The sequence below is a fragment of the Engraulis encrasicolus genome, chromosome 14, assembly GCF_034702125.1.
Source record: "Engraulis encrasicolus isolate BLACKSEA-1 chromosome 14, IST_EnEncr_1.0, whole genome shotgun sequence".
Classification (NCBI taxonomy): Eukaryota; Metazoa; Chordata; class Actinopteri; order Clupeiformes; family Engraulidae; genus Engraulis; species Engraulis encrasicolus.
Window position 1 is genome coordinate 34,966,427 of NC_085870.1, and position 14,572 is coordinate 34,980,998.

The 14,572-nt window shown below is 43.8% G+C and overlaps 2 protein-coding genes across 5 annotated transcripts in view; one reads left to right on the forward strand and one right to left on the reverse strand.

Annotated features, from left to right (window-relative positions):
- Positions 1-1,301: 1,301 nt before the first annotated feature.
- On the forward strand, positions 1,302-2,616 carry LOC134462488 (DNA-binding protein inhibitor ID-1-like). Its single transcript, XM_063215549.1, has 2 exons — positions 1,302-1,846; positions 2,035-2,616. The coding sequence occupies exons 1-2, from the start codon at positions 1,334-1,336 to the stop codon at positions 2,068-2,070; spliced, it is 549 nt and encodes a 182-aa protein (XP_063071619.1). The 5' UTR covers positions 1,302-1,333; the 3' UTR covers positions 2,071-2,616.
- A 3,662-nt stretch (positions 2,617-6,278) lies between these two features.
- The window catches only part of ncoa3 (nuclear receptor coactivator 3), a 78,615-nt gene continuing 70,321 nt past the window's right edge, over positions 6,279-14,572 (reverse strand). For all 4 annotated transcript variants that reach the window (XM_063215548.1, XM_063215546.1, XM_063215547.1 and 1 more), the window contains exons 21-25: positions 14,028-14,129; positions 12,225-12,492; positions 11,219-11,399; positions 10,125-10,338; positions 6,279-9,557 (exon numbers count right to left, since the gene is read on the reverse strand). In XM_063215548.1, coding sequence (XP_063071618.1) covers positions 9,546-9,557; positions 10,125-10,338; positions 11,219-11,399; positions 12,225-12,492; positions 14,028-14,129 — 777 coding nt within the window. In that variant the 3' untranslated portion in view covers positions 6,279-9,545. The remainder of the gene's footprint in view (positions 9,558-10,124; positions 10,339-11,218; positions 11,400-12,224; positions 12,493-14,027; positions 14,130-14,572) is intronic.

Consider the following 14,572-nt stretch of genomic DNA (forward strand, 5'->3'; position numbering starts at 1 on the left):
AATTTAATTCAGATACATGCGTTTGAGGTAACGTGCTGCACAAATGGTATTCCATACAATGTAAAGGAATGTAGCCAAAGTCCTATAGGACCTGTGGAACGCAGGGGTTGAAAAAAATCTTTCTGTGGCATTGGCATTCGCAAATAAAGTCTAACATCCACTCCCTTTTTCCGGAGGAAAACTGTCTTTCCCCCCTCGAGCCTATGTGAAAAGAATCTGCTCGGGCAAAGTGGCGACAATAGCCGTTTGCAGGTGCGCGGCGCGGTAATCTCATCAGAGGGGAGTAAAGTGATAAATGAATAATGATCACGGCGGTCGGTTTGTTCTCATGGTCCGCGCTGTGCAGGTGAGCAGGGGGAGGCCAGCCTGTTGTTTGTAGTTGCTATGGGGACCGCCCGCGCGGCGCCAGGCTGACAGGCGTCAGGGCTGGGATGAATGGGTGACGTCACGGGGCTGGCGCCTGACAGTCTGCTCCGGCTTGTTTGGACAATCTGGGGAAGATTCAGAGCAGCGCTATGCAATATCAGCGTGTGTGCACTCAAGGCGAAACAGACACACGGAGACCATGTGAAAGAATTTCGTGAGACCACAGGGACTCCACTTTTTTTGTACAAAGAGGGGGAAAAAGTTAAAGCAACACAGAGAAAGTTTGCTTATTTTTACGATTTCTTGAAGAAAAATAGGACAGATAAACCAAACAAATTCGGCGTAATTACGCGCACACTGTTATGAAGTTGCAATCCGTGCCATTTGTCGTTGTGTTGCGCGCGATTAGTCATTTAATTAAAAACATGAAAAACAATTAATGGATAGCCTTAAAGTAGCCTAGACTGGAGTTTAAAACTCGATCTCGCAGTAGTATGGTTTAATACAAATGCGCTGTTAAGAGCACATGCACTAAACAGAATGGATAGTCCTACATTAGACGCGCACAATAATGTCTGTACTTTTCACTCAGAAAGGGAACAAATATCCCACGACCGAATGCCCACCAAATGCAATTTACTTCTGTGAACTAAAATTCTTTCATTTCATGGCTGTAAAGCCGGATAGCTTACATTCAAAGGCTATAATTGCAGCCTATTCATACATATTAGCGGACCTCCCACCCCCGACCCCCGGGCAGCCCTCTGCTCTACACCTGCAGAGTCCCCAAGCTACGGACAGCTGGATTTCCACACATCAGTAGTAAAAGACACACATTTGTTTCCATTTGTAACACCATCCCCCTACAGATTATACATTCGATAACCGCATCCTCTCGCCCATTGGTGGAAAAGCTGACTAGAGACTGTCCCTCAGCACGCAACGGGGCGCTGCGATTGGCTAAAAAATGCAAACACGAGTTGTTTGGCCACGCCTCAATTTCCCGGCGCAGCATATAAACTGGCGGTGCGCATGGAACAACACACAGAACTGTCATTGCAGTGTGATTGAAACGATCTCTTTCGGATTTTATCCATCTACCACGCTACTCCAAATCAAAATGAAAGTTGTTGGACCTACCTGCGCACTGAAGAGCAAGGTTGGCGGAGAGGACGTTGTGCGCTGTCTGGCTGATCAGAGTTTGGCCATCTCCAAGTGCAAGATCCCGCTGTTGGACGACCAGATGTCCGCTTTCTTGCAAGACATGAACAGCTGCTACAGCAAGCTCAAGGAACTTGTACCGACGCTGCCTGCTAACAAGAAGGCTTCCAAGGTGGAGATCCTCCAGCACGTCATTGATTACATCTGGGACCTGCAGATCGAGCTGGACGAGCCGGGCAAGACCCGCCAGGCAGGGGGCAACGCGCCACGCACGCCCCTGACCACCCTCAACGCGGAGTTGGCAAGCATCTCTGTAGAGGTGAGCTCAGTTTACAATCATAAATGCCGGACAACACTTGTTAATTGGCTTTATAGACTGCCAAAAGTAGATGCGTAATGTAGCTTCCTCGTTTACTGTTGTGACGCAATATTTATCGGTTGACCAACATCAACCAACATGTTGAATTGCCACTGACCTGTCTGCCTCTCTTTTTAATTCTCTTGCAGAATGGATGCTCAGATGACGGGATCATGTGCCGCTAAGAGCCAGGAGCTGCCACTTCAACAGCCAGCAGTAAAAGCTTTGGACAGAAACTGAACAAGGATGGAGACAGTGACTGCTTGATCACTTCGAGAAACCTTGAACCGAGTAGGGAAATCCACACATTCCCGCGTTAGAGATAAAAAAGACTGTACCTATTGCCTGTGGTGGCAGAGGAACGACTAGAGGACCAAGATGAAGCGGCCTAAGTGTCTACATGAGCCGGGCAGCCTACGGGGATGAATCAATAGACAGCTGGGCACATCCGTGGGATCCATGGCACCCAACACGTCTGTCCCCCCGGCGCGCGAGCTCCAGTTTGGGTCTCCTTCAGTATAGTTACTCGTTGTAGCTTATAAACGTCAACAGTTGTTAGTAAGCCTACGTTATTTTGTCGAAGAGGTCAATTTCTCAGATTACTGAGTGAAATTATGTATTGTATATTACAATGACATACAATGTGAACGTCCTATTGTGTTTTCCACAATGTATCTGATATGTGTTTTTATTAAAACAAAAAACTATCATCACACTTTCTCTGACTTGAGTCACTTCATTTATTTAGGTCCATGAGTTCATGGGAAAATTGTAACCTTTTTTTAAAAAACTTTTAAAACCACACTTAGTCCTTGTCCTTATAGTCTTTATATGCAAAGGCTGCAGTTTATGCCTATGCCAAATATGCACAAAGTCATAGTCTGGCTATAATAACACGGGTATTGTGGCAGAAAAAAGTCTGCAACAACTATTTGCAAACTCCAAGACACATGGGCCGCTAGGCTGATGTCAATCAATTGTAGGTCACAAAAAGTTTTGGCGTGCTCAAGTGGCCCTAGTCAATGCATGGCCAAACGATAAGCCCAATACACATTAGCAGCTCCTGTAAATATGCTATAAGTGGGCTAAATGTAAAAGGCGAAAATATAACCTACATGTGGTGTATGACTTATCCGTCATTTTTGGTGTCATGGTAATCAAAATAATTAGGATAGGCCTACTACAAATAAACAAAACAACATAAAAATAACTAACCTAATGTGTAAATACGACCTTTGGGACCATTCAAAACCCATCTCCAAGTCTAGTTTTTCTCCTAGGCATTTCAAGAGTTAACCTGTCCCAGCGTAAAGTAAAGGCAGTCTGTTGTAAGATTTATTCTCTCTCCCTAGTGCAATGTTTTTCCCTGTTTCCCTGCGGTGCGGTTCTCGCAGCTGCAGCCCTCGCACAGTGAGGCACGGCCAGCGTGTGATTGTGTTTGTGTGATAGCTTTGTGCCAAGGGCAGGGAAGGGCGCCGGGGCCCAGACTGAGTGGCGCCGCCGCACACCTGGGGAAGTTCAGGTTAAGTAGCCTCACATTCCTCGGCACACAGCTGATTGAAACATTAACAAACAGTAATCCGCAAGCCAGGCTGCAGATGGGCCGGGAGCGCAGCCAAGACAGTCTCTCTCTCTCTCTCTCTCTCTCTCTCTCTCTCTCTCTCCATCCACATACTACAACCTTGTGTTAAATAAAAACCTTTTCCTCCATTTATGTTAAGAGCCACCGGCTTGCCTCCAAATACAAGCCCATGCTGTTCCTTTCACTAAAAAGGGCCAGTGTCTTTATTGATGGAAACCAAAATAGCGAGCGTTACGGCCAATTTTCTGTTTGTAGATGATTTCGACAACAGACTCTTCATAACTGTCACCGTTTAACTGGGCTACTTTTTCATTTTAATATTGACTGGAAAAGTTGTTCCCCGTCATGCATGCAGAATTAATTTGTGATCAGAGCTTACAGTAAGTTCACTTCAGCTCACACAGATTTTAGTGTGTGCTGTCTGTTAACCATGTAGGCCTAGAGATTTATGCAACTTAATACGTTTAAAAAAAGTAAAAATGAAATGTGAGGGCAATTTACATAGCCTATCATTTTCATGGATTCCATTGGAATATTGTGACAGTTGTATAAGCCTTTACAATAAAAATGGAAACAAAATGCCCACCATTTAAATAATAATAATAAAAAAATATATAGGCCTGTATAGCCACAACTATCCTGCCTTGCAATATGCAAGGATTTCAATGCAAAAATCTGGGCTGAATCGCCAACTCTTCCCCTCTGGATAGGCAGTTTCCACAGAATCTTGGCTACTTTTCAGACCCTTTACTTTGCTATTGCAATGCATGCAATTAAACTCTCTATAATCTGCATGAACTATTATGGACATGTGGTAGCAGTTGTCTGTAGCTCTGTGAATTAATGCAACCAAAGAAGAAAAATCAAGCCAAATCTGTCTGAATTGGTGTTGCTTTATGCAACTGCGACCTCTTGTGGCAAGAATAACATGACTGGCAACGGTAGGCTACTGGTGGTCCTCTGACCCAATATTGGATTTAACTCACGTTGTGCACCAAAATATAAAAAACTCTATAAGTATACCGGTATGCTGAGTGCTCCGGTCATCCCTGGGTCAAGTCACTGAGAAGTAGCCCAGTCTGTCTTCATTCTGCTGTCCTGGACTGTATGAACCACAAGGGCTGAAGCACAGACATCCTTTCTCTAATTGGATAAAACTATTTCAACAGATGGAGCACATTAACCTGTTCTCACTTGTCACAATAGTGTCTAACCTTTTACTATCTTCCCAGAGGCTTCCAAATGGTTTCGATTTGTTTTTTGGTCATTTAACTTTATGTTTGAGCCTTTAAAGGACAGATATCTTCCTCAGTCCACTGAAGATAATGTAGGGTTAGGATTTGAAGACAAAACTATGACCTTAGGGCAGACTCTTGAAGGGGTTCACTCCTGATACTATTGAATATTATTTCCCTGTGTAAAAATTAGTGCTCAGAAGAGGAGCATATTTAGTCACAATTGTGTTTGTTATAAATATCCTTATTTTGTACAGAAATATTGATTAAATACAGCCCTATAAACCATGTGTTCAATACAATCCTGTGGAAAAATGCAATTTACTGCCTGAAAACTGACTGTATTACAGTATGCCAATGGTCACTATTGTGACCGACTAGAAAACTTAAATTTTGACCAATATAAACATGAAATTGAAAAAGACATATTGTTTGGTCATTAGGAGTAAAACGACCAAAACACAACATCTGACTGACAAGACCATCTCTGCTAAATGTATTTCAAAACATACATGAATATTACCCATACATTCAACTGTTGGTGGGCTGTAGTCAGTGATCAAGGGAGAAAGTAATTTATCCCAATTTGTGTCCTTTCTAGGGGTGTACATCACAGCCTTCAGAAACACCATTTGATATCGATTTCTTAGGCCTATGATTTCAATATTTTTGATACTTATGAAATGCTCCACATTTCGATTTAATTTGATTCAAATCAATGATTCATTTTTTTTTTTAGCTTTCAGGCCGGGCTTACGTGTGAAATGTTAAATAAATCAACAAAAATATCGGCTTGCATTTAATTTGAGGGGCATCTTTTGTAAGGTCTGTATTATTACTGCATGAGCAAAATAAATGCCTCACAATATGAGTGCAGTAATTACTAAAACAAATGAATCGATTAACAATGATTAATCGATTCTCTTGCGGATGAATTGATTAATTTAATGGTGGGCTGTAGGATCGATGCATCAATTCAAATGGATGATTACTTGTATTTACACCCCTAGTCCTTTCCCCGGGTTCCCCTCGCAGTCAACTTGGATAAAGTATGCTTTATATTGGAAATTCATTTAACATTTAAAGTACAAATGGCATCTGAAAAACAAATCAAATCAAACAAAAAACAAGAACTTTGAAACAATAGGCAAATGCCCTCACGTCATAAGGCTTTTTTTCCAGACATCAAGTCTTTGGGCTACCAGTATAGTTTGCATGTTAAATAGATGTCCAAAATAAAAATGACTGTGCCCAAGTCAACACTTCAGGATAGGGAGGAAAGGAAAGGGAGCAAGTTTAGAGAAAAATAACTTTCATCTCAGGTCTAGCAACGGAAGACCAAATGGTTGCAAGTTCATCCCCACAGTTGCCACCAACAGGTGTTTGTATTGGCCCTGTTCTTGAGACAAGTTCACTGTAGGTCAACCAGGTAAATTGCATGCAATAGAAATGTTTTGAGGTGCAATTGACTTCTTAAAAAGATGGATTACATTATGTCCCAAATTCCTGCAAAAACACTCTGTATGCGTTTTTCATCTGTTGTGTAGATGGGATAGTGCAAATGAACACACTCTGGTAACCACGCTTAAATAGAAATTTGTATTTACATCAATATGAACATCAAGAGACAGAAAAAAGGGCATTGTAATTCAGATCATGTAAAATGACAGCATATTTTTTCCATCATCATTCTACTTTAAGTTAAACGAACACTTCCATTCCAGAATGACGGTAAGAACTGTAGAGAAAGTGTGTGAGATCCGGATTTCCTCATTGTAAAATATACTTCATCATAGTTATTCAAGCCATTAAGATAAAGACAAAAAACAATGTTTCCTGAAAGAAGAAAAATCAAAAAGAAAAAAAAAAGATCAGAGTAAAATAACTGATATGTTTTTGAAGAACTCCCCTTATTTGATCTGAATCTCCTCACTCTTCACTGAGATTTCTAAAAAAAAATGTTTGAAAGTCTCAGCGTGAATATAACCCATGCAAGATGTCCCATTCCAACCACACTCTGCTCAGAGATGAGCTCACTGGCCACACAGTTTACACAAGTGTACGCAAACCATATACAATACAAAAAGAAATCATAAAATGAAAGCAATATATTCATCTGATATGTACCCTTGACACTCATGTGAGAGTGTGCACGCACGCACACATGCGCACACGCACGCACACACACCCACACAACAGATACTCACACATGCACACAGACACACAAGCGTCTTGGTACAAATTACAGTCAATGTCAAAGGGTTTCTCAAAAGCGCTAAAAATATCTTTGGATTGCGCATGGTTTTTCTTGGAGATAGATTTCTTTACAAAGACTTGTCGGCAAAATAAAAAGCAAACGTCAAAATAACATAGCTATGTTTCATTATCAATAAGAGCTAATGACAATGATGAGTTTGATGGGTGTGGAGAGAGAGAGAGAGAGAGAGAGAGAGAGAGAGAGAGAAAAAGAGAGAGACGAGACAGACAGAGAGAGAGAGAGAGAGAGAGAGAGAGAGAGAGAGAGAGAGAGAGAAAAAGAGAGAGACGAGACAGACAGAGAGAGAGAGAGAGAGAGAGAGAGAGAGAGAGAGAGAGAGAGAGAGAGAGAGAGAGAGAGAGAGAGGGGAGACACAGAGACAGAGAGAGAATATATATCTCTATATCTCATGCTGCAAGCTTATACAGTTAGTCTGTCATATTGGTACAGTGAATGAAGTAAATGATAAAGAAAATCAACACGCTCCAGCTGAGGAACCCCAAAATATAGACATTGCTCTGGACGACAGACAGACAAGACAGGCAGGCTGGCAGATGGACAGACAGCCAGACAGAGAGCTAGACAGAGATGAATGGGCAAGACTTAGCATCCAGTCCAGTGTTCATCTAGCAGTGTGGTGGTCCAGCGAGCCGCGGGGAACAGACATGAGGTGGACTGGAGGTTGTGACCAGTGGCGGAACAATTCTACACAGGGCCCTAGGGCAACCCCCCCCAGACAGCCTGCAAAAGTCATAATAGGGCCGCCACCGCCACCACCACCACGGGAGGGCCCTGGGCCCAGGGGCAAATGCCCCGCTTGCCCCCTCTATAGCTCTGCCCCTGGTTGTGACCCAGATCAGGATGCCAAGATGAGTAGGACCACCAGCTGGAGACACAGCCACACTGACTAAACAAAACTCACAGCCTTCCTTGGTACTGCTGACCCCGTGGGTCAACAAACCTACTGAACTGTATAGCCACACACACACACACACACACACACACACACACACACACACACACACACACACACACACACACACACACACACACACACACACACACACACACACACACACACACACACACACACACACACACACACACACACACACACACTTTCTTATAGAGAGTGGGATACTGGATTCTATTACATTGCTTTGTAAAGTCCCCACATCTGGAAAAGCTAAACCTGTGTGTTAGCTCATCATGTAGCCCAATATCATCTTCAGAGGAGAGAACACATTAGACTGATGCACATGAAAAGAAAAGTGCCTTTCCTAAAAGCAACAGAGAAATAAGAAGACATGGCTGTGGCCACATTGACAATGAGGGTAAATTGGGATCAAAATACAGCATCTGAAACTTTCCCATTCTTTCCCAAATAAGAATGGAAATAAACCAGTCAAAAAGAAAATAAACGAACAAAAAAAAAAACATTGACCTAAAATGAATAGCGGAAGATGGGAGAGGTTTCTGACAAAACCTTATTATCTGTGCAAAACAAAACTGGAAAAACAAAAAAGAAATCTGGAAAATATAGGTTAAACAATAGCATTGTTGTATGATACACATCTGTAGCACTGAAGCATATTTACAATTCTTAGAGAGGAAATAGAGATAACGAACAAATGTCGGCTGTCTTAATACTGCAGTACCTTTCCGCCGTGAGTTCATGATGCTTTAGCGTTGCTTACAGTTTTTCAGTCTATAGCTCAGAGACAGGATTTTTGTTTATTGCTTGCGTCTGCATAATATTGAAATCACCTGTGCTTTATAAAAGTCCTCAATGTTTTATTTTCAGAGCGAGGCTCAACGAGACAGTGAGTGAGTGATTGAGTGAGAGAAAGCGAGGGCAGCGTTAAAAAGAGAGAGAGGGGGGGGGGGGGGGGGGTTGGAGGGAGACAGGAGCTTGAGAGCTGAATGTTCTTTTAAAAACCTGGTGCTACACACAGAATCCTCGTTGTAAGGCTAGGAACCAAAAAAAGAAGAGGACTAAGAAATATTGCAACAATTCTTTTACAGACCAGCCTTGCGGGTAAAAAATGTCCAATAAAGTGCGACCACAGCCAGTTGTACCATGACCAAAAAGAAGACCCAAAGGACCCATCCAGAGCGAGAGAGAGAGAGAGAGAAAAAAAAAGATCCACCACCCTGCCCGTCAGTTTAGTTTGCTTTGAATACTGCATGCCAATGTGTGAGCTCTTGAGGAGCAAGTTCACTCCAGCAGTTTTCGGTTTTGTGGGGTTCCTTCCCACGAGTCAAGCAAAAAAGACACGCGCATGCACACTCCAGACACACACACACGCACAAACACGCAGGTGTGTGCGCACAAGAGTGTGTGTGGTAAAAGTTCATGGTACTTGGTTCTCACATAGAACTGTGAAGAGAGAAAAAAAGGATTGCCGAGGCGTCCCTTGCAAACACTGGTCATCATTAGGCAGAGCCAGAGGAGTTCAGGCGCTGGGGCAACAGCGCCCCCTTGAGGAGAGAGTTGGGATGGGCACTGCTGTGAACTATCCCCAGGCCTGGCGTAGTAGGAAGGTTCCAGAGGTGGAACTGCCCCTCTTTCTGGCCGTTATGACTTCAGCAGTATTTCTGAGAAAGGGAAGGACAAAAAAGAAAGGCAAAAGACTGTTAGAAATGAATGAGTTGACAATCAATCACTGCATTCAAGCCAGATACATGTACATCTAAATTAGTGTTTCTCAACAGGGGCGGTAAAGCCCCCCAGGGAGCATTGGGGAGGAGACAGCTGAGACGGGGCATTGCTTAGTTGCCATTAGGGGGCATTAGTCCATTTTATTTTTTAATACTAAAGGGGGGCGTTGGCAGGCTTATGATGAAGTCAGGGGGCACTGGGAGGTTTATGATGAGGTCCAGGGGACATCTATTCAAAAAAGGTTGAGAACCACTGATCTAAATGGACACACAAAGCCACACATATCTACCATACAGTAGTTCAAAATTCAGCAGGGTAGTATAGGGAGATATTGGCATACTGGCAAGAAAACCCCAATTATTTCGATATTTACAAGGATTTTTGTGACCTACATGTGTCCAAATCGTTGATTTAACACACACACACACACACACGCACGCACACATGCACACACGCACACGTCTGAAGAGCACATTTTCTACTATCCCCGACCGACCCCGTACCTGATCGGGCCCCATCGGCATGCGGCCCATGCCCATGGTGTTCATGCCCATCTGGGCGCCAGGAGGCATCTGGCCCATCTGGCCCTGCATCTGTGCCATCTGGGGCGGGCCCCCGGCCCCGTTGGGCTGGCCCTGCATGGCCCCGTTCATCATCATGCCCCCGTACTGGACCCCGCCATCCCCCTGCTGAAACTGCTGCTGCTGGGCGTAGGAGCTGGAGGAGGGAGGGAGGGAGGGAGGGGAAGAGAGAGAGAGAGAGAGAGAGAGAGAGAGAGAGAGAGAGAGAGAGGGAGAGGGAGAGGGAAAGAGGGAGAGGGAGAGAGAGAAATTAATTGATTAATTGTTTAGCAATTGCCAAGTAAGCAACTGTGTCTGTCATGGCCAAAACAAGTGCATTTGATACTTGCACATACCATTTCCAAAATAAAAATAACATATGGCATCTTACATTCACACGAAATAGAAAAAACAACACGGATACATGTGACAATCTCTCGTTCATCGAATCAGTGCAATCAGAAATGCCAAAGTTCTTCCCTCCAGTATATATTCAATGAAGAACATGCATTAAAAAATGACCACAACGGAAATGCAACTGTTAATGCACATACATACTATGACACACAAAAATGTGTATTAGGTCTTTGTCCATGTCTTGTATCTACTGTATGTAAACTGTCAGACACCATTTCCCTGGGGATTAATAGAAGTACTCGGTAACACTTTATTTTAGGGATACATCTATTAGCACTAATACATACAATGTCCTTGTATAAGTAACTTGTAAGGCATGTACAAAGCAAAATCAAACATTTGTTAGGCATATATTCGCAAATGTCTTGTTCATGCACAACAAGGGATTTATTACCAATTTAACCTTAGTAAGGACCTAGTAGGCCTTAGCATTTGTTTAGTACATGCCTTACAAGTTACTTATGCAGGCATTAGCATTGTATGTATTAGTGCTAATAGATGTATCCCTACAATAAAGTGTTACCAAGTACTCTACTCTACTACCCTAATGGCCCACCTGTTCATGGGCATGCCTCCCTGTCCCCAGCCCTTCATATCAGCCTACTACCCTAATGGCCCACCTGTTCATGGGCATGCCTCCCTGTCCCCAGCCCTTCATGTCAGCAGACTGGTACATGGGGCCGCCTTGCGGGTGCTGCTGCATCATGGGGTTCTGGGGTCCTCCCATGCGTGCGGACATCATGCTGCTCGTGGGGCTGCCGCTGGTACCCACAAATGAGGGATCGCCCTGCTGGCTCATGCCTACAACCAAGAAAAGAAAAAAAAAAGACATACACACGGCTTTAATCATTGGTAGCAAGTTATGAGCGTCATGTGTAGCGTAGTAAATGAAGTCTCTGGAGGAAACAAATCACGAAGTGAGTGTGGTAAATAAAGGATAAAGGCAGGTATAACTGTGTGTGTGCGTGTGTGTGTGTGTGTGTGTGTGTGTGTGTGTGTGTGTGTGTGTGTGTGTGTGTGTGTGTGTGTGTGTGTGTGTGTGCGCGCGCGCGTGTGTGTGTATGTGTGTGTGTGTACATGCAAGATTAAGTGAGTGATGGAGACATGAGATAAGGTATCGAAAGGCGGAGAAGGAGAAAGTTTTAGAAAGGCACAAGAGGAAAGTAAATGTTAGGTGAGAAGTGCAGCCAGGCTCCTTCCTTGACAATCACAGACACATACAGTCATCTATCAGGCACCATTCAGGCTCTCACTAGTTCCCATTTCAGGACTTTCGAACTGGAAGACTTTTTAAGCCAAAGCTTTTAAAGGCTTTGTGGGTCCATCTTATAATACTAAGGGGGCGTTGTTGAGCATATGATGATGTCAAGGGGGCATTGAGAGGCTTGTGATGAGGCCAAAGGGGCTTTTGTCCAAAAAATGTTGAGAACCACTGCCCGGGTAGCACGACTTCACTGGCAGTTAGTTGTGAGTCAGGGTCTAAGTCTAAGCAACATCATCAACATAACACAACCGCATCAACATAACACACAACAGGCATCCCCTTGACGTCATAGCCAACACTGCTGCCTGGTCAAATGGTGTTGGGGGAAAACCTCCGCCAGCGGCATTGACTGCTCTGCTCACCGTAGTTTCCTCCGTAAGGGAAAGGCTGCTGGCCCGGCTGGGCCATGGGGGGCCCGGCCATGGGGTTGTCCATGCCTCCGGGGGCGGTGACGTTGGGCGGGGGGCTAAAGCCTGCTGCTGGACCCCCTTGCTGCTGTTGCTGCTGCTGCTGCTGCTGCTGCTGCTGTTGCTGCTGCTGGATAAGCATCATCATCCTCTGCCTCCTCATCTGCATGGTGACCATCTCCCGGTTACGCTGCGCCATCATCTGGGCGTTCAGGAAGCCAGGCTGGTGGAGAGGACAGAGGAGGCCAGAGAGGAGAGGAGGGAGGATGGGCATTACAGTACTGTAATCATATTTGAAACAGGTTTGTTTGTTTTCGTTTAAAGCTAGTTAAGCAGCTGTGGCTATTTCATGGCTAATACAGGTAATACATTGGACTTGACATTTATTTGTTTATTTGATTGTTGGTTTTTAATAAGTAAAAAGTTTATTCACATCAATGCACTTTAAAAAGTTTAAAACAACTGCGACCTTGTGAAAAATGCCTACTATAGCCATTTGAAACATGTCATGCGTATATTTTTATAGGGAGTGCTCATCTATGGTGGCAGAGAATAAGTGAACAAGAAATAACTATTTCACTGGCAACAAGAGAGAAAGATCAATTATTTTGTATATACGTAGATTTATTTGGACTGGGTGTTTACCTTAGTGACAGAACAAGATATACTGTAGGCAACTGTAAAACCACTTTTGACCACTATCTGGTAATAAGCATGGCATTGTAAAGTTCACAATAATCAGAGAACAGCAAAGCCTAGGCTTTGACTTCAAAGCACACTGCGAATCCCAAAACCTTGTTGTTACGAATGCAACTAGTCTCAGCAACTTCCTAAAGTTCCAGTCCTCAATGTGCAGACACGAAAACAAAAGGCGGCTCACAAGCCGAAGCGCACTGCCTCTTATTGCCTCTTACTGCCTTTGCATTCAATCTTAGCCATGCCGAGTAGACATATTTCCCTAGTAAATAAGCTCTCTGGGAGTAAAACTGGAGACAGGGTAATAGACTAAGGGGCTTTGTTGATTTCATGCTTCAGCAAATACAACCCTGATGAAGATTAGCCAACTAGCGATACAAGTATAAAGCCAATACCCTTTGATTCAGACTATTCAGACAGAGAGAGAGAGAGAGACAGAGAGAGAGAGAGAGAGAGAGAGAGAGAGAGAGAGAGAGAGAGAGAGAGAGAGAGAGAGAGATGCAGAGACAGAGACAGAGAAAGAGAAAGAGAAAGAGAAAGAGACAGACAGAGAATTGTTTAATCACCATTCTCTTCACAACTCCTTTCACAAGATGTTCTAAGCTGCCATGCCCCTTTTAGGTGACTACTGGGGGTTCAGAATGAATGGAGTTCAATGGAAAGTCACGTCCGTTTAGGAGACCCGGATTTGATCCCACTTTGCATTGGTGACAAGTGGTCTGCTTCATCTTGGATACCATATTGAAACTATGGGTGGATTCCAATACGCAGACTTCTGTCCTCCCTTGCTCACTTATCTGCTTGTGACCTCATAATGATGTCACTGACAACAGAAAATTAATTCAATATCTTGCAAAAGCACAATTTCAATGTCATTTTCTCATTTGAAATTGGGATAGTGTATGAAGAACAGTCCCCCAAAAGTGGGTGTGGCTAGGCTGACAGTAGGGAAAACTTTATTGTTTTATCCACAGAGGCAGGGCAGGAGGCGGGGCAAGGGCACAAGCACAAGTGGAAGACGGAAGTCTGCATATTGGAATGCACACTTTGGTGTGGGCCTACCTGTCCTCCCATGCCTGGCTGCATGCCGGGCCTCATGGCTGGATTGGCACCTGGGCCCCCCTCCATCTTCATGGCCATGGCCTGCCGACTCTGGTTCATGAACTGGAGGACGAGAAGAAAGTGAACGGGTGTCAAGCATCTCAGAAACCTTCTCCACCACATGCAGAGACAGATTGTTAAAAAAAATAAAAATAAAAATAAAAATAAAAAAATCAGCCAATAATATTTACACAGGTGCACAACAACTATTCTGTAAACGCATATACAGGAAGCTTGTCTGATCCAAAATACAAATCTGATCGTGACTGAGACAATAAAAAAGCAATTATGCTGTTCACATGTGGTTGATGATCAAAAAGCACAACAAACACAGTAATTTCAAACCATGTGAATGACACGTCTTGTGTGTACTACTGAATCTCCTGTCGAGTCCTACCTGCAGGACAGTATTTAGCCAATTTGGTGCCCCCGTGACTATACTGCACAGCTGTCCCCTTTATGAACACTATTAGTGAGTGAAGTTAGTGTCTCTCTCGTGGTTTCCC

Coding starts and splice junctions, on each gene's coding strand:
- LOC134462488 (XM_063215549.1), top strand. CDS start 1,334: ATGCAAACACGAGTTGTTTGGCCACGCCTCAATTTCCCGGCGCAGCAT. Junction 1,847..2,034: donor TGGCAAGCATCTCTGTAGAG/GTGAGCTCAGTT, acceptor ATTCTCTTGCAG/AATGGATGCTCAGATGACGG.